Source organism: Aplysia californica, unplaced genomic scaffold, assembly GCF_000002075.1.
Source record: "Aplysia californica isolate F4 #8 unplaced genomic scaffold, AplCal3.0 scaffold00211, whole genome shotgun sequence".
NCBI lineage: Eukaryota > Metazoa > Mollusca > Gastropoda > Aplysiida > Aplysiidae > Aplysia > Aplysia californica.
Window position 1 is genome coordinate 211775 of NW_004797481.1, and position 19643 is coordinate 231417.

The 19643-nt window shown below is 40.1% G+C and overlaps 1 protein-coding gene across 2 annotated transcripts; it reads left to right on the forward strand.

Moving 5' to 3' along the window:
- The first annotated feature begins 5937 nt into the window (after positions 1-5937).
- Positions 5938-19258, forward strand: LOC101857119 (UPF0047 protein YjbQ). 2 transcript variants are annotated; one of them, XM_005099372.3, is made up of 9 exons: positions 5995-6106; positions 10713-10823; positions 11199-11426; positions 12337-12371; positions 13787-13806; positions 15021-15060; positions 15563-15604; positions 17086-17203; positions 18861-19258. In XM_005099372.3, exons 3-9 carry the CDS (start codon positions 11273-11275, stop codon positions 18902-18904), a joined length of 453 nt encoding a protein of 150 aa, XP_005099429.1. In that variant the 5' UTR covers positions 5995-6106; positions 10713-10823; positions 11199-11272; the 3' UTR covers positions 18905-19258. The 2 variants fall into 2 exon arrangements, with proteins under 2 accessions (XP_005099428.1, XP_005099429.1); XM_005099371.3 differs by lacking the exon at positions 10713-10823 and having other exon boundaries at positions 5938-6106; positions 18861-19235.
- Positions 19259-19643: the final 385 nt, after the last annotated feature.

The following is a 19643-nucleotide window of genomic DNA, read 5'->3' on the forward strand; positions in this document are numbered from 1 at the left end:
TAGAGAGAGAGAGAGAGAGAGAGAGAGAGAGAGAGAGCAAAATCAAGAGAAAGAGAAGTGGCGGGGAGATTTTAAAAAAGAGAGTAATAGACTGGCTGGCGTGTTTTACGCCCTCATCGACATGGTTCTTATCATAATTAAAGGAGGCAGCTGTCCCGACGCTACCGTAAGAACCTAGTCGGACTGGGTAGGATACAACACTCCAGTAGACGGGAATAATACTCAGTATACTCTCTTTTTTTAATTCCCAGCACGGAATCGAACGCATTAGAGAGAGGAGGGAGAGAGAGAGGGGGGGAGAGAGAGAGAGAGAGGGGGGGGAGAGAAGAGAGGGAGAGGCAGACAGACAGACAGACAGACAGACAGACAGACAGACAGACAGACAGACAGACGGACAGAGAAGGGGGCGGTGGGGGGGGGAGGATTGGTCGTTGAGCTAAATGATTGTAACGTGTCGACCTGGGGACGCAATACTGCAGTCAGAAACTCCACAACGATGGTAAAGAAATAGTATGGGTTTAACGCCCCTGTCAACACTATTAGATTATTTTAAGAGGCGGGACTTCCGAGTTTAACGTCCATCTCTAAAAGGACCGAGCCAAAATGGGCATTTCGTGTGAAGTGCCTTTCCCAAGGACACAACTTCCGACAGGGCTGAGGCTCGAACCCGCACCCGCAACCTCTTGATTACGAGTCCGGTAGCCTAACCACTAGGCTACCGGCGCCACGATGGTAAAGAAATAGAATATATCCGTTTGCTTAAGGAGAAGCGACATACCAGTTATAATTCCATCTTCATAACCATCAGCCTTTCTATCCCAGCTCAGGAGTAGATGCCACCAACAAGAGTTCCCCAAGCACTTCTGTCATGAGAGGTAGTCTCCATCTCTGTCTAGCGTACCCCATCTACTTAAGGCCCGAATCTGAGTTTCTCCTCCAAGTAGGCCTACTTTTAGGTCTTCTTTTCTTCCACTTTTCTTGTGGATTCCAAAGGCTTGGGGGTAATGTTGAAACTTGAGATGACAACTTGGCAATTTCACTGTTATACGGGGTGCCCACTACGGCTGGATCGGGCCGATCGCCCGACTCAATCGCCTGAAACTGAAAACAAACACGTTTGTTTTTTAGGCGATCGAGTCGGGCGATTGGCCCGATTGGCCGATCCCAGCCGTAGTGAGCACCCCGTATTAGGATAAATCATGATCTACCATCATAACTCATGCAATAAATTAATTATTTATCTCAACTATGCTACAAACACGCCTCCTAGACCTCATCAATGATGAACTGTAGATCCTGAGAATAGACGATCAAAGATTGCACCCAAAGGAAGAAGTCAAATGCCAGTCTCAGTGTGGAGAAGGACAAATTACTATCACAAGGTATAGCCAAAGACCCCTAACAGTCCATTGTGGGACCAACATAAGCCACGATTAAACTTCTCATCTAGAGAAAGATCACTCATACGCCTTAACGTCAATGACAATATTGGTCTATCGTACTTCCCAATAAATCTAATCATACTTTTCTGCTGTCTTGTCGACAATAAAAGTACATTTTGTTTATACCGTACTTAGACCGCCAGACCCATGATGTGAGACCCGTCTTCCAGTATATCTGTTTTGGGTTTAATAGCCAAAACGTTAGAACACTACCGTAAAAGAAAGAAAAAAGAGTGAACTAAAACACAAGGTTGTCCCTCTGAAAGCTAAAAGCCCAAGATTGCGTGCAATAAATAACTTTATGTATTTCGAAAATTCCCCATGAGAAGGGGAAAAAACGTGCTTCCTCTCTTTCTCTTTCCTTGTATGGTTCCTTGCAGGATTGTTTTTGGCAAGTCCTGTGGATCTTGTGACATGCACATACCATTTTAGTTTTCGTCTTTTCACTGTGGTCAGTAGATCTTCATATTGCTCCATTGTGTTGGTGATTCTCTTTCGTACTTCAGCATTTGAAACGTGGTCTTTGTACGAGATGTCAAGGAGTCTGCGGTAACATCTCATCTCTGTGGTCTGAATCTTTTTCTCTAATTCTGCTGTTAGTGTCCATGATTCGCAGGCGTATAAAAATATTGAGATGACCAGAGAGCGCATTAGTCTAATTTTTTAACTGTGCGTGATGTTTCTGTCCCTCCAAATTGGCTTCAGTTTTGGCAGCGCAGCTGTTGTTTGCGCGATTCTGGAGAGAATTTCTGGTCTTGAGCCTTCATCTGAGACGATAGATCAGAGGTATTTGAAGCTGTTGACGGTCTCAAGTTTCTCGCCCCTGACTTTGATGTCCGTATTGATGCCATTGGTGTTATTGGTCAGTAGCTTGGTTTTCTCGGCACTGATCTCCATGCCGTAGGCTGCTGATGTTGTGTCCAGCCGCTCCACTAGTGTGGCGAGCTCCTGTTCTTCTCCTGCTAATCCATCGATGTCATCGGCAAAACGCAAGTTAGTGATTGTCCTGCCTCCAATACTGATTGTTCCATTGTAGTCTTCCAGAGTGTCAGTCATGATTCGTTCTAGGAAGATGTTGAAGAGAGTTGGAGAGAGCAAACAGCTTTGCCTCACCCCGACCGTTGTCCTGAACCAATCCCCCATGCTGCCATTAAGATAGACTGCGCTGCAGGCCTTGTCATATAGTTGTTGTATGACGTTGATCAGGTTGGCGTTGATGTTATATTTCCTCATGGTTGCCCATAAGGCTGCATGCCAGACCCTGTCGAAGGCCTTTTTAAAATCCACAAAGATATGGTATAGGTTTTACCTCTCGCACAGTATTCTAGGTTGAAGATCTGTTCTGTTGTGCTGCGTCTTGCTCTAAAGCCTGCCTGCTCTTCGGCAATGATCTTCTCTGCCTGTGGTTTCAATCTGTTCAGCATTATCTTCAACATAACCTTACTGGGGGTGGAATATTAGACTGATGGTGCGGTATTTCTGACATAGTTGCAGGTTACCTTTCTTGAGGAGTGTAATCACCAGTGATTGTGTCCACGGTGTTGGCCACTTTCCTGTCCACCAGATGTTGTTGCAGATGACAGTCAGAGCGCTAATCATGTCCTTTCCCCCTGCCTCTATCAATTCTCCTGGGATGTTGCCCACTCCAGCTGATTTCCCCTTCTTCAGTGATTTAACTGCTGCTTAACTTCTTCTCGAAGGATTGGGTGGTTATCGATGTTGGTTGCTGGGGGAACGTTTAGAATCTCGGGGTTTCCCGTGGCTTTGTAGCTGTACAATTCTGAGCAGTATTCTGTCCATCTTTTTAAAATGTCTTGTTCCTCTGTCAGGCATTTTCCTTGTTTGTCTTGAATGGTGGTGGTGCGCCCTTCTTTAGTGCATGTCAGGTCTTTTACTAATTGATATGCTTTTTTGCTGTTGTTTGTCCTCAGGCTGCTTTCGATTATTTGGCATTGTTCCTCGATCCAATTTTCTTTTGCCCTTTTCATCATCATCATCATCATCATCAATGCCTTTCACCCCTGGCAGGGTATAGGCCACATACAAGCTCCTTCCATTTATCACTGTCCTGAGCCATCCTTCCAAGCTCGTTCCAAGTGAGCTTCATTTCTCTCATGTCCCTTTCCACGCATCTCCTCCATGTTTCCCGTGGCCTACCCCTGCCTCGTGCTCCCTGGGGGTTCCACTGCAGTGACTGTCTTGTGATGTTTCCGCTGGGCTTTCTTAAGGTGTGTCCCATCCATCGCCACTTTCTTAGTCCTATTTCTACTTCTATATCCTTTTGTCCTGTCCTTTCCCACAGCTCTTCATTTCTTATTCTATCCTGCCACTTAATTCTTAAAATACTCCTCATACATCTGTTGATGAAAGTCTGGACCTTATTCAGTACTGTCTTCGTTGTCTTCCAAGTTTCGCAGCCGTAGAGGAGCACAGACTTGACGTTGGAGTTGAAAAGTCGAATCTTGGTGCGCAGTGAGATGTTGCTTGCTTTCCAGACTTTTGATAATTGCTTGAAGGCTGACCTTGCCTTGGCGGTTCTTGCTTTAACATCTGCCTCGGTTCCACCTTTACCAATTGATGACACTTCCAAGGTAGGTAAAGGAGTCCACTTCTTCAAGGGGAGTGTCTTCCACTGTCACAGCAAGGTTTGAAACTTTTCCTAGCTTCACTACTTTTGACTTGCCTGGATGTATACGTAGCCCTTTTCATACTTGTTTTAATTTTTTGGCTGACTGCTCTGTACTCCTTTGCACCATCTGGTTGCTTCTTTTTCTCCTTTAGTTCTCTCCTTTTGTCACACAGGTTAAGGATGTCAGTTATGACCCAGGGCTTATTGACTCGTCGGCTTCATTTAATGTTTCGTTCTACAAAAGGGCTACCGTACCACGAGAGTTGCGTTCGGTAGGATAAATTCCCTTTTTGGGCAATTAGCACTAAATATCGTGTGGTAAACAATTCGTGGCGCGACTTATATTGCCAAATATCTCTTCAACTATCAAAAATAGGTTCTCCAATTTTGGCACAATTGTATCAATTTGTCATAACAGACCTACTTTTTTGTAAACCCCTGCCAGATGTATTCTAGAAAATTCCTTAATAAATACTAATTTAAAAAATCCAAGAGCGTGATTTCTACAGATGTTTTAATGTTTACAGCTGGGGCAATATTGCTTTTCATGTTTTTTCTTATGGGGACATTATACTTATTGAACGCATGTTTTGAGAACCATTCGTGCAAAAAAAAAATGTGTTCACTATAAAAGTAATTTCTTGTAACAAGTTTTGCAAGTAAAAATTGTTATTGATGAGCTGTGACGTAGGCCATATGCATATGCAAAATGTGTGTCATGAGAAGCGGGAAGTGCTGTGAACAATACCATTTTTCGTGTGACAGAGATTTCTAATAGTTTATATAAGTTTATGAAGAAAAGTTTTTTTTAATCTAGCCGCGATTGTCTGGTAAAAATATGATTTGTTCAGACAAATTGGTACAAACTGCTGTGCAAAGTATGGATGACATTGACTCCCCCATTAAAAAGATATTTGAGGATGAGTTGCGCCACGAATTTTTGACTGCACTATATAGACTAAATAAACCTTAGCCCGCGGGCCAGATCCAACCCGCAAGTAATCAGTATTCTGACCCGGCACCATGGGCACAAATAACTTGAAAGATACATAATATCACCGCAGTACGTACGTTATCCGCGTGTGGAACAAAATTTAAAAAACTCCGGTCTTAAGGCATTAATTTAACGCCTAAGCACGATCTTTGAAATCAGCTTTTCCACTTTAATTAATTTGCATAAGTAATTCAAGACAAATTAAATATAAATTGTAACAATCAAGAGGCTTATGGCTTATAAGACCCGTTTTCGACAAATAAAAAGGTCGTTTGTTATTGTTTGGGGTTTTTTTTTTACTACCGGTATCTGAATGCTCCAATCGCGGAAAACGAAATGCACTGACATAGTAGCCTATGTGTAGCGTGCAAGGACTTGCGGTCACCAAAATGATTTTTATGAACTAGATCTATAGATCTATAATCTACAGTGCATATTAATTAAACGTGCATGTTCCAACTTTAATACATAATTTGAAGACATGTGATAAATTATGTGTGTTGTCAACATTTTGTGTATGTTTTGTGTGTATTGATAAATCAAATGGTGGCATGATTTTCTTTCAAATGTAATATTAAGTGTATTGCATGGAACAAAATATAATCTAGTTATTGAGCCCGCGTTCTGTATTTTCTCTGTTAACCGGACATTTTCCCAAAAAAAAGTTTGGCGACCACAAGGAGGAAACAAGGCCCTTGGGTGATCTCTGCTCTAGCCATAGATGTACACTATAGTAACGTTTAAAATGAGATAACTCTATGGCTCTAGGCCTAGCCTACCAAGGCCAATCGTTGACCTATAATTCCAAAGTGAAGAAAAACTAAGGGACGCAACTATAATTTATTTTATTCCAAAAGAAAATCATAGTTCCTTTTCCTGTCACCCCTTAGGCCTACCAAACTAAATCGAAAGTTGGTTGGGTGCCTGAGCATGTCAGAGAATCAGAAAGGACAAGCGGCGCCTGTTTCAATTTCAAGCTTCTTGAACTATTGAGCTTACATATTATATTATTGTAATCTTATTCTTTTGGTGGGAAAATAGGTAAGCCCATATTGACTGTCTGTGGCGTATAGTAATTGTTTACTTTCTCGCGTTTAATCCCGGGGGAGGACTTCCGTAACGAGCGAACGCTCTGAACTCTAGAATCTATGAATATCAGTACGGATGCCTGAAGTAAAGCCACACTGGTATGTCAGACCTACTTGATATCTAGGCTACCTACAAATGATGGACTAAACAAAGATAGTAGGCCAGACCAGGGCTACTTTTGGTGAATGTACACTGTAACACTGTCAAGTCTCGCCACACGGTATCAATACTGCTGCTCTCTGAGTCTCAACTGGCACTGTCACCATGAGTAAGCCTTTCGGCGATTTTGTAGTTTCGTTCGTTAAAGTCAAGAGTAGGAGGGGTTTCGGGGGGGCATGCTCCCCTGAATTTTTATCCTTATAATTTGATGTTTTGCAGTTTTAGGGTGCATCCCTGCTCTTTGTGTAGCCTATTTCAAATAGTATTTGGTCACCAAGACTTCTGGATTTCTTCTCTGGATGTAACAAATGGATCATGGACTTAAACGAACGGAACTACAAAATCACCAGCCTTTCTTCCTTCTTAATTAAGAATTTTTTTATGGGGGCCTTCCGTTGTGATCCTCCCATTTCCATAAAATTGAGTAACCTTACCCAATATATTACAGCCAGATGACTAGATCAAGATCTAGAGAATCTAGAGATATGATCTAGGTGATCTTATACTTTAGGGTGCTTTTTCGGTAGTTCCCACCCCCCTTATTTGAGCCTAGATCTACATGTCTAGATCTAGACGTTTGATGTGCGGCGAGCTAAGATATCAAACCTAATACTGCAAAACATTCAGGGGGGCATGTCCCCTGAAACCCCCCACCATATTTTTATGCCCCCCTGATCTTAGCTTGCAGGCTAGAGACTAGAGGTCTATCTATCTGTCTATCTATCTATCTAGATCTAGAGCTATTTATCCCGCCACACACCACACACTACACATACATACACGCGCGCGAGCGGACCTCTAGCCTATGATAGCTTAGATAAAATCAATTGAAGAATTTAATGTGCTAAAGTACAGTCGAACCTGCCTTAACGGAAACCTGTGTGTAAAACGGAAACCTGTCTTAACGGAATCTCCACACTTCCCCCTTGATATATTCCTCTTTAATTTCCTGTATAAAACGGAAACCTGTCCAACGCGGAAACGGACAGAAAAATCCGCTCCCTTCTGAGGGTTTCATCTGTCTAAGAGGGAAAATGCTTTGCCCGCTAAGCCCTGATTTGAAACAAAACTCGCCAGTTTGGTCCCGCTGGCTCTAAACTAAACTTAACGCCATAGCTGTGCCGCTGGACGAAGAAATGGAGTGTAGGGGTGGAATTTGGGGGTAGATGTGACCCCATCATGTGAACCCTGAGCAACACAGATGGTCAGTGTGGTGTGTGGGTGTGAAATCTCACGACTGCCCTTGAGATTCTTGAGTAGTGAGCCACAACGGAAACTTTCCTGGGTAGCTAGAAGCCAGAGGTGTGAAATAAGATTGATCAATGCCTGCCGTCCTGATCGTACGGTCAGATGAGAAAAGAGTTCCTCGAATCGTTGTTACAATGATGGCAGTGAGGGGTGGCATTGGTGGGTGGAAGCAAAGGAGATGTTCAAACGTTTCTGTTTTTAATTGGTAAAACAATGGTCCTATGAAAGGCAAGCACTGGTGGTAAGTGGATAAGTAAGACTGACACATGTCATTATCAGACAGGATAGCAATTGAGAGGTGTGAATTTTTTACCACTGCTTGCCGATCGGGCAAGCGATCCTTGATCCCACTGGCTGGGCCTTTGACCCCCCCCACACCCCGAGCTCCATCTCTCCCTAAATTCCCCTGTCTAAGACGGAATTTTTTTCTGGCTCCCTTGCGATTCCGTCTTACACAGGTTCAACTGTATAAGATCGCTGATGACTAGATCTAGAAAATCCTATTGTAACTTTAATAGAGTTAAAAGATACTTTGTCAAGTTCTTGAGGAGCTGAGTGACTACTAACTATGAAATAGAGTATTGAATGGAGGTGTAAGGGTTAGGGTTAAGGCTAGGATTTGGGTGTGGGTTTGTGTTAGGGTTAGGCTAGGTCTTTTCTTTACTGTGTTTGTTGTAGATCTAGTGGTCGCTCGTTACGGAAGTCCTTCCACTTCCATCTTGAGCGTTGGGTGAGATAACTATGAGATATATAGAGGAAATGTTCAGCACTTCTCTTGGTCTTGGAGTTTAAAGCGATCTTCTTTATTATCATTTTAATATAATAGAAATATGGACCTTTAATTTTTTTAAGAGCAATGACTGGAATACCAGTCATTTCGTCACACCGGTGCAGTCAAGACGTCACAGTCATCTCGTCACACTCCAAATCCTGGAGGCTCTCGTGGCCTAGAGGTTAAGGTGTTGGCCTCTCATTCAAAGGTCCCGGGTTCGAATCGATGTAGCGACCGAAAAATTGTCTTCTCTAAAATTGTCTCCTTTCGCCTCCTTTCCTGCTCTCTAGCAATGTTCTGTTGTCTGCTTTCGTTTCCACTTTCTGCCCCCACCCCATCACCTCCTTTGCCCCCTCCTCTGGGCTCCTGACTCTTTCTGCAGCCTTTCCACTGCTACTCCTTGGTTCCTCCTTACTGCTGTCTTTCTGCCACACCCCTGATCTTCTGGTAGGAAAAATCTACACCTAGCCTTCTCAGGCAAGGGCGATAAATCTCAGAGGGCCCGTGTGCAAGTTGCGCACGTTAAAGATCAATTGGTGGTCTAATATCGATAAGAGCAGGCTTTGGCCGCCACCCGGGCAAAATGCAAAATTTCCTACCCACTGAAAATATTAGGTGTGTCCCACGCGCTCATATGACCTTATGCAGTTGCGAGCTCCGTAAAACACTTACCAAAAAAAAAAAAACCACCCCAAATCCCTTACTGGTTATTCTCACCCCGTGTGAGTATAAAAATACGATCGACCTCTCTCCCCTGGTGAGACTTGCCAGCTTTGGCTATTCTCTCCCGGTGTAACAAGACCTGTTTTCCTAATTTCTGAATCCTGGCTATCGGTGTGGATGATCAAATTGACAAAAACATTGAAAAAATATAATGGTATATATATCTCAAAAGTAACCAATTTGGCAGTCTACAAAGATGCTACGGCTAATTCCCTTTTTGAATCTAGCTGAACGACGCCGTCGCCATTTTGTCTTGCCCGGAAGTGTTCTCACTAGATCTAGACTACTCCTTCTCCCTCTCTTTCTCTCTCTCTCTCTCTCTCTCTCTCTCTCTCTCTCTCTCTCTCTCTCTTTCAATGTCCGCAGACAAAATTGCAAGCTTTCAATGCAAGAGCGCTGGAACGTTTGTTTAAACTACAGAATTCAGTGCTAAAAACTGTAGAATTCTGTGGTTTACACTTGATATCACGGTGAATGCACACCTGGTGAGAATAGCCAAAAGGCTCGCCCTTTCACCCTGAGTGAGAGGCCTACAACTGCGCTATTCTCACCCCGGGGCTCTGAGAGTCGTCGTGCCTACCCGATGAGGTACACCGTTCATTAAATGTAGACCTATTGACAATATTGACATCTATCGAGTCAGATCAACAAAATGTTTAAGTTTTGATAAAAGATTTGTGATTGACAAGATCATCATCATCATCATCCAGTGCCAGATCTGCGACAGACATCGGCGATCATGGTTTTCCATTCATTCCTTTGCTCGGATGCTCTCAAAAAAGCTACGTTTCCCTGATCTTTCCCTGTTACCCATTTGTTTAGGTTCCCTAAGTATGTTGTTCTGGGCCTACCCCTGCCTCGCTTGCCCTCAATTTTGCCAGTGAGAGCTAGATGTTCAAGACCCTTTCGTCTATTCAGGTGTCCCAAAAACTGCATTTGTCGTTTCCTGATTGTTTTTAACATTGAGCGTCCCTCGTGGGCTTCATCCAGCACTACCTTATTTGATTTCTTTTCCTTCCACGATACTCTTAGCAGTCTCCCAAGAAACCACATTTCTGTTTGCTTCTATTTTGTTTTCGCTGTCTTTAGTGATTGTCCAGCATTCACAGCCATATAGAAGGGTTGACCAAACATAGCATTTCAGGACTTTCATTTTAGTATTCATTGAGATGTTTCTATTTTTCAGGATTGGGCTCATTTTATTGAAACTAGCCTTAGCCATTGCAGTGCTCCTTTTTGTTTTTGTGGAGCATTTGGCATCAGATGTTATCATATATATCCTAGATATTTTAACTGTTGGACTTGTTTGATCTTTTCACCTTTGCTAATGAGATTACAACTAGGATTTGCTGCTTTTTTGGATATTACCATGCATTCTGTTTTCTTTACATTCAACAATAATCCTTTACGTTCACTTTCTGTTTTACAACAGTATCTAGAAGCAATTGAAGGTCCTTTTCGGAGCCTGCTATTAAAACTGTGTCATCTGCATACCTGATGTTATTAATGATGGCAAGATCATAATATTAGTTTTGTTTAAAATAAAATGGCTTTTATAGAAATGTACTGTTAGAGTTATGATCTTTCTTTTCAAAATTCAGTCTTCTTTCACTGATTGGCACTACATTCTTGTATACTTTTCCACATGAATCACAGTACAGAATTGAGAATCTAGAACACAACTATTCTCTGGTGCGATAGCACCTGAAGCTGAGGATCTTCCTTATGTATCAACCACACTTACTTCTGGATTTCAGGTTTGCTATGGTGGGCATTCCTCTTGTATTTTTCAGTCTTAACTGTTGCAAAAATGGCATCTTTGTGTCCTTACTACTTATAGTGCCTTCTGTCCACCCTTCGTTTGTACCAATTTGTCGATTGAGGGTTGGGTACGAAAAAAAAGTAATCACTGGAAGTCCCGATCTGGGAAGAGGCCTTGAAAATAAATGTTTGTGTGTCTAGTAGAAGATCAATCTATGACAAAAGCATTCAAAATCAACCATATGCGGCTATATGCCTTAATGATATATATTTACTAGTGCATTGCTATCTCTATCTTTCCAATACTTTATATCCTCGTTTCCTGTCTCAGGGCCCTGTGTGCCTTGCAGTGCTGAAGGATGTACTTTTTATCTATTTTAGGTCCCCATCAAACTGAGCAACAGCAGGATTGTGTAGTACTTGACACTGACAGTGACATTGTGCGGCTGTGCAGTATGGCATCTGGAGGTGAAGGTGTAACTGTTTGGTATCAACGAGAGGTTTCATTGTCCCCAAGACGAAGGGGATGTCATTATATTTCAGATGAAATTCTAAAAGCTTGCTCTGGAGAAATGAGTAAAATAAAAGTCGGAGTGGCCAATATTCACAGTAAGTATCATAATTCATTTGTTCTGAAATAAATCTTTTATGTTTTCCTAGCCCTCATGGAAGATGTAAAATTGTTTCTTTGGAAGCCTTTACTGTGGTGCAGTTTGTGTCCAAGTTACATGAACTTTTATTTAAACAAATCGCTAGCAAGCTGTTCAAATATCCTAAGCCCAGAGAACAAAATGTTTCAAGAGAAAGATTGTACATGATAGTTATGCATTTACCTTTTCTGGCTCTTTTAACATTTTTAGTATTTTAATTTTAACAAAATATTTATCAAGCACATTCCACTCCAGATTTAGAAACTGCTATTTTTTTAATTTTCCAAATTTTAGGCAAGGTACATTTGAACAGCTGGTCGCCGATATGTACGAAAGGCTGAGATTGGGCTAAATTTTGGAGTGATACCTTTTTATATGGCCTTTCCTTCAGACAGCAAAAGAATTGGTCTTTAATGGTCTCTAGTTTTCCATAGGGGCTTTTTGTTGCTCTCCCAACTTCCATGTTTGCGAAGGTGTCCTACGTGAATCTGTATTGCTTGAGCAGTAAAAATACCATGGGAACAATTGATCTTTTCGGTACATCAAGACTAGTTTCAGGGAGTAAATAGATAACATGGTTAACGAAGGCATATCTTGCTTCATCTGAAGAGAACACAAGATATTACAATAGAGACATTTCTACACAATATACTATTATATTGGAACTTTCTGGTGTGCGCTGACTTAAATTACTATCTTCAGAGGAAATAATATGTAGACCATTACCACTTAAACTCTATCATCTTCTGAGACAGAAGGGTGCCTGTGATATTTATTGTTTAGGGTTTGGTGAGTACTTTTATGCTCATAGAACAATAAATCAATGTTCTTATATAGTGTATTAAAATATTGTCCTTTTTTTTCCCCAGTCAAGCATACATCGGCCAGTATAATTCTTAATGAGGTATGGTTTAGATGCAAGATATTTCAACTGATTGCTAAAGTCTATTCATATTTCAATGTGTACTGATCTGAAATCTGTGTTCCTCTAATATATATATATATATATATATATATATATATATATATATATATATATATATATATATATAATATAGATGTTTAGCGGATATTTTAACTTCCTAAAAAAATGAGATTTTTGCTGCAAAGTGTAGTGACCAGTCATATTAAGGATTTCAGAAGTTTGCATTGATGAAAACGAATGTGGAACCATTAGTCATATTTTAGATATAGATAGAATATATATATATAGATATACGTATAAGGTCGAACCTGTGTAAGACAGAATCACAAGGGAGCCAGAAAAAAATTATGTCTTAGACAGGGGAATTTAGGGGTTTCAAAGGCCCAGCCGGTGGAATCAAGGGTCACTTTTCCGGTCAGCAAACAGTGGTCAAAACTTCACACCTCTCTACTGCTATGCCTCTCTGATAATGACATGCGTCAGTCTTACGTATCCAATTACCATTAGTGCTTGCATTTCATAGGATCACTGTTTAACCTATTAAAAACAAAACAGTTTGAACATCTCCTTTGCTTCCACCCTTTGTCCCAACCATCGGTGTAACAAACAGTCAATCAATACCACCCCTCACTTTCGTGTAACAATGATTAGAGGAAGTCTTTTCTCGGCTGGCTATAAGATCAGGGCACCAGGCATAGGTCAAACTAATTTCACAACTCTGGCTACCCAAGAAAGTTTCCGTTATGGCTCGCTACTCGAGCACTTTCACTGGCACTCATGAGATTTCACACCCACACCACCCTGACCGTCTGCATTACTCAGGGCTTACATAGATGGGGTAACATCTACCCCAAAATTGCACCCCTATAGCCCTTCCTCGCCCGGTAGCATAGAATGTTAAGTTTAGAGCTGGGGAAACCAAATCAGGGCTGAGCGGGCAAAGCATTTTCCATCTTAGACAAGTAAAACCCTTGGAAGGGAGCGGATTTTTCTTTCCATTTCCGTGTTGGACAGGTTTCCGTTTTATACAGGTAATTAAAGAGGATATGTCAAGGAGGGAGCAGGAAGATAAGACAGGTTTTCGTGTTACACAGGTTTCCGTTAAGGCAGGTTCGACTGTATAAAATATTTAGTTGTGAGCTGATTGTTAAAACACACGGTAGGTCTGTTTCTGAAATATGCCTTTCGTCTTTTTCTTATCCTTGTATCATATTTCATCTGAACCTGCAATGAAAGACGAATGTGATTGTCTGTAACAGTTTTATGTATAGGCCTAGATTATTATAGATGCTTTGCAAGATTATTTGTTTGTTTTTAGTGGGAACGGAGCTATTTTATGATTGATGTGGTATTGATTCAGATGAGAAGATTTTTTTTTGGTCTTATCTTTTCAGAATTTTGATCCTACGGTTTTGTAAGTATTGAAATCTTTTTAATCTCACTTTTTTTCTTATGTTTTTAAAACTGATTGAATATTTGTAATACAATTAATTACTTTTCTTGGCTTGGTGTTGTTGTGTAATCTATCCTCTCCTTAGCCATATTTGACCTCAACATACTTGTATCAACTCTATTTATGACCATCCCTATCAAAATCAGTCATATGAAGGAAATTTCAAAATTGGGTCAACATAATTTTCTAAAATTATCACCATTTCACTATAATTTGGAAAAAAATGAAGTCAATAAGACAAAATTTGACGAAAATATGGAGTTTTTAAGTCTGCGATGTGCGGACACAGGAAAAGGAGAAAATGGGCTCCAAAGTTGAGCAACATGTTTCCATAGCAACGGGGTCTTAGAATTGAGGTAAAGACTTGAAATTTGGCAGTTATCTTGGCTAGGCTGCTACAAAGTAACACACAAAAGTAGGAAACTATTCATTGACAGAAAAAAACTTCTTGACAAAAAATTTTAACGAGAATGGACTTCACATACAGCTTGTTACCATTGTACTTCTAGGTACTGGAAACTAAATAATGTATATATATATATAATAATATATATATATTTTTCAAATGTATATATATATATATTATTAAAATGTATATACAACACCTATTTCAAGTTTGATTGCTGAAGAAAATAATTAATAGGTCAGCTTCGGCATAAATTGCTTGATACTACTATCCTCTTTACATTTACACTGACATAAATCGACTGCACAAGTCTCTATGGTGCTTTATTATTAGTTTCACAGTTGCATACTGTGAGAAAATCAGTTTTGTAGAGAATCTCCTTATTTCTGCTGAGATGCTATATCCCTCTCAGGCTGGGTTGATACTGCCTGCCAGGGAGAATTGCAAAAGAAAAAGTTTTTCACTCATTTTCCCCCATTAGTATGTGTTGACAGCCTATCTCTCTTCCGGTTCTTGTGAGGTTGTGTGTAGACTTCACAATAATTTATTTACAATTGCTGTTTTCTATCATAATACATGTCTTGATTTTGATGGGAAGGGATTGCTCAGAGCGAGAATATGACTGGGATGCATTTTTTCTGTCTATTTGCCATTTCAAGTCTTATACTTTGTTTTTCATTAATGTTTACTGAATTTTTAAAATTGCGTTAGCATGCTTTGCTTTTCTTCTTTTAAAAAAATGTAATGAGCTGTATCTTTTATATTTCAGGACTGACATGGAAATGGTGTTAAATAAACTTGCTCCAGAGGTGTGTATATACATATAACCTCCTGTTACCTTTTGTGAATTTTCTGTTGTTTCCGTACTTGATGAAATGAAGACAAAATAGGTTTATTTGTTTATTATAAGTGTAAGGGATTCTTTGTTTTTATGTGTGTGTTACTCACACAGCTTGTTTGGTATTTACTTTTGCTTACTTTTTTATGGTAAAAATTAATGATGTAAGGAAGTGGGGCAGGTATTTTTGTCTTCAAAAAGTTTTCTTCACTTAATCATTTCCAGTGCTTGTTGTGTCTGTAGTAGGAAGATCATAAATATATACCATCACAGGATATATGTAAGACCAGGTTCTGAAGACAAGTACTACTAAGTATGTTCAGTTTTAAATCATAAAGTACTGCTCAAAGCCAGAGGCCATCATAACTGAAACTGAACAGTACAGTGACCTGGACAGTTGTTTTTAGAACTTTTGAGAATTTTATTTGTCTATGAACTCCAAATTTGTGAATTGAATATTTTTGTTTCCTCAGAACCTGAATTACAAACACACAATGGAAGGGCCAGATGATATGGTAAAGCATTTGTATTTCAGGTATTCAGGGCTGCCTATTTGTACTGATATTTCAGATAGTTACCAATTTTGGACCTGTCCTGCCACTATACCAAAGAAGGTGCATATACTAGTGAATTATAATGGCGGCCAAGATTTTAGAAAGAACTGGTCCGGTGTCTTTTGTGTATCTGCACCGGATGGGTCTTTTCGTTGATCTCTTCTGCCAGGGTGGCCCATAACTTTGATGAAAGGTTCACGGTTGAATACTAATCGGCAGAGCTGGGGGTTTTCACAAGGTAACTGGCAGAATCCTGGGAATGCCCGAAGAATTTGAATAGGATTTGTTGAGACATTTGAAACGGCTCTGGATTTTAAGGAAGTGACTGGTGGTTGTCAAGATCACCAAAAATCATTCACACAGGACTTTTAATGTATTCTGAGCATGAAAGCGTCTTTTGACACATACCAATGGCGAAGGACAAGACTTTAAAGGTTGGGGGGGGGGGAGGGGGATAAGGAGGAAAAACAAAACTTTAAGGTGCACTTCAACTGTTTGATGTAATATCGTAGGATAAGATCTGAGAACTAAATTCTGTGATTGAAAGCACTGTGCAGTGTAGTGCACATGTGTTGGATGACTTTTCTGTATACATCATAATAGCGTATCATCACTGTATGAAAACATGGGTGATTAAAACTGGATCTGTGGTTTAGCTTTTTTAAAATCATTAACTGATACAGTAATTGCTAGATTTCCGTTTCTTGCTCTACCTAGAGGACCATCTGTGAAGTTTTTCCTGCAATAAATTTTGTCTTGCATGCTTTTTACAATCCATGAATGCTGAAACAGTTTTGATAGTGGATGTTCTGGCCTTTCCACGTTAAATTCGGAAGTTCTGCCTCTCAAATAGCCTCAAAATAGTATTGATAGGGGCATTAAACCTATACACCTACACCTACAATAGTAATAGTATTTTGCGAAGGAGCCTTTTGGTTTCATGTAGAGCACGAACCCTTTAACGCATGGGCAGTGTTAGGTTTGGACATAATTTAAACAATACCAATAACAGCTCTTAATTGATGAGTTATATTTATGATTGGCTTGTTGTTCTCATCTTTAAAATTTGTTGGCGTCCAAGCAATGAGAAAGGAAGTATGCATTCATTTTCAGAAATTGTATTACTAATTTGCACTAATGTAAAAAAAAACTGTTTTTTTTCTAAAGTGAAAGCATAAAGTAATGAGAACCACATTAATCTCAGCACATGCAATGCCTTGATGATATCTTTCATGTTTTTCACAAACGGCTAGTTTCGATTTGCATTTTGGGGCTCTGCCCACTTTGGTTTTGGTTTGTTGGGGAACACATTTTCTTTTTGCATTTGTTTTGCTTAATACTAGGGTTTTCATTAGTTTTTAGGAATGATTGTTGAAGTTTTGTTTTGCAGAAGCACTATGATTTAAAGACTCTAACAGACATGATATTATGTTGTTCTCTAGCCTGCACATGTGAAAGCTGCACTGATGGGCAGCAGCCTCAGTGTCCCTATTACTAATGGGAAGTTCAACCTTGGAACCTGGCAGGGAGTTTGGCTCTGTGAGCACAGAGATCACGGAGGTATGTAAAGCTGTCATCTGCTTTTTTTAATGATTCCGTATTGTTTTGTTAAAAGATAGAATGCTAAGTGTTGTTCTTATCTCACAAAACTATCAATATTTAATTTATTGACTGTCTCAGGTTCAAAGTGATCTTGCCTGTGATTACAAAGAGGATTTGTTTGTGTCCTGTCAAAATATGTTTGGCTCCCAATAAGATGTTATCAAATGTGTGGCTTGCATTTTGAAAATGTGATGAGACTAGTGACACTGCTTATTATCATCTGTCAAAAGCATCATGAAGGACTAGAACTAGGAAACATTTTTGATAAATGACCAGACATTTTTCGTAATATTTTGGGTTTTATTAGTACAAGTCATATTGTTGAAATTTTTTTCTGAATATATCAATTTTTTGTTGGGCTTCTGGTTCTGTTGAGGCTGATGAAGGATTCAATATCATTCATTGTGTGTGAATTTTACTGTTTATATACCATAGCTGCCACTTTCCCGCTAAATAGCGGAAACTCCGCTTCATTTAGCTTTTCCCGCTACTTTCCTCCTTCCTCCGCTGGACCGCTCTCGGCCGCAAATTGCGATACTTTTTTACACAGCGGAAAACACCGAACCGGGAGAGAGACGAAAACGCAGCTTGCGCATGTCCGCCTGTTGCTTTCTACTTCCGTTCTTCTAGGGCCTAGCGCTAGTTTCACTTTGTTTATTGTGGAACAACACAGCGTCGATCGGGCATCAGGACGTTAGCACGCCGAGTTTCATTGAAAACGGCGGAAATTCAAGAGAAATTGATGCAGAATGCGAAAATAAAGGAGCTGGAATGAGAAAGAAGTAGCGGGTGTGCAACTTGAAAAGTTCATTAGAAAATTGAACAAGCCGCTTGCTGCACTTTGCGTTTGGTGCGCTAAAGAAATCGCGGCCCGCGGCACTCTTGTACAATTGCGGTCCTGTTTGTTTACATGACGGCTATTGTGGCTGTTGAAGTGAATCTAGATCTAGATTATAATCTATCTCTAGATGTAATCTAGATTTACCCATATTTAGACATCTAGATTCTAGATGTAGATTAGACAGCCTAGGCTATAATTTTAATTCAGGTTAGATCTACACACAACAGAGGGACTACTAAGTTAAATGCAAACGGGACCGCAATTGTACAGGGGTGCTCAGTACAGCGGCAAAGGTGTTGCCTCCTTGATCCAATACTGCGAGCGCTCTACATCGATGTGCACGTTTAAAGTGGAAGAAATCTTTTTATAAGACACCAGCTTGCAACAAACACTGGATTTTTAGTCGCCAAGTCCAAACTGTGTCAAATTGACTCAAACTCAAATGCTTGTTAGTCTACTTAGTGCCTTTGTTGTTGTTGTTGTTGTTTTTTTGGGGGGGTTTTCAAAGACATTTTAATTCGGTTGCCTATGGTTAACAAATATGACAATTTTCCCTTCCAAAAACCATAGGCTAGATTTTCCAGTGTATTGCCTCTGGATTTCACTGGTTTTACTCCGGCCTTTGGAGAGTGTGTGTCCACCTTCGCATGAAGTTCCTCCTTTTTTGAAATTCCTGAGTGGCAGCTATGATATACATATGCTAAGCATGCGCATATTTGTAGGCTTATAGCATAATGCATAAATCCCTGCACAGCTCCTTATTTTTATCAACAGGAGCAAGAAAGCTTGTGGTAACAATGAACGGATTAAAGAAGTAAGCCTGCGTCTCTTGGTTGCTGGGTGAAGATTTTTCCTGTGATACCCCTTGCCAAGCTGCCAGAGGATCTTTTGGTGGTTTTTACTTCTCCTATTGAAGCTTATACTTCATACATGTTTTGATCTTATGTAAACTTAAGGATTTGTCCTGTTCCTAACTCAGGTTATATCAGTAAACATATAGGAATATACAGTCTAGCATGCTCATTGTTAACACGTACACAGCGAAAAACACACATAGCAAACAATTCTTCAGATCTTGAATTTTTTAAAAGATATTCTTTGTGTTCATAACACATTCATTGCTTAACTATTTATAATAATTCATCTAACCAAAAAAAAAATGCATCTGCAAAGTTGGATCAAATTAAACGTAACAGCAAGTTTCATTTCTATTGAAATGTCCAGGATGAGAGGAAAAAAAAGAGGAGGGGCGCTCGCGGTGTAAGTATAGACCAATGACCTATCTATAATCTAAGCTAGGACAAAGTTGGCCAAAAAGAAAGTCGGAACATGGACTCGACATTTTCGTCAAACTCTAAAAGTTGACTGTGACTTTGACCTTGACTTTAGAGAGAAGCTACAACTTCCTATGCTGCCATAGCCAAGACAGGGTCATAGGTTTTGGGCTGACTAGTTCTATTTTTAGCTCTTCGACTCTCGTCTTCGGATAACAAATGTGGGGTTTTGGAATCGAGTTGCATTGGAATTTTACTTGTTAGAGTAACTTGACCACTTCAA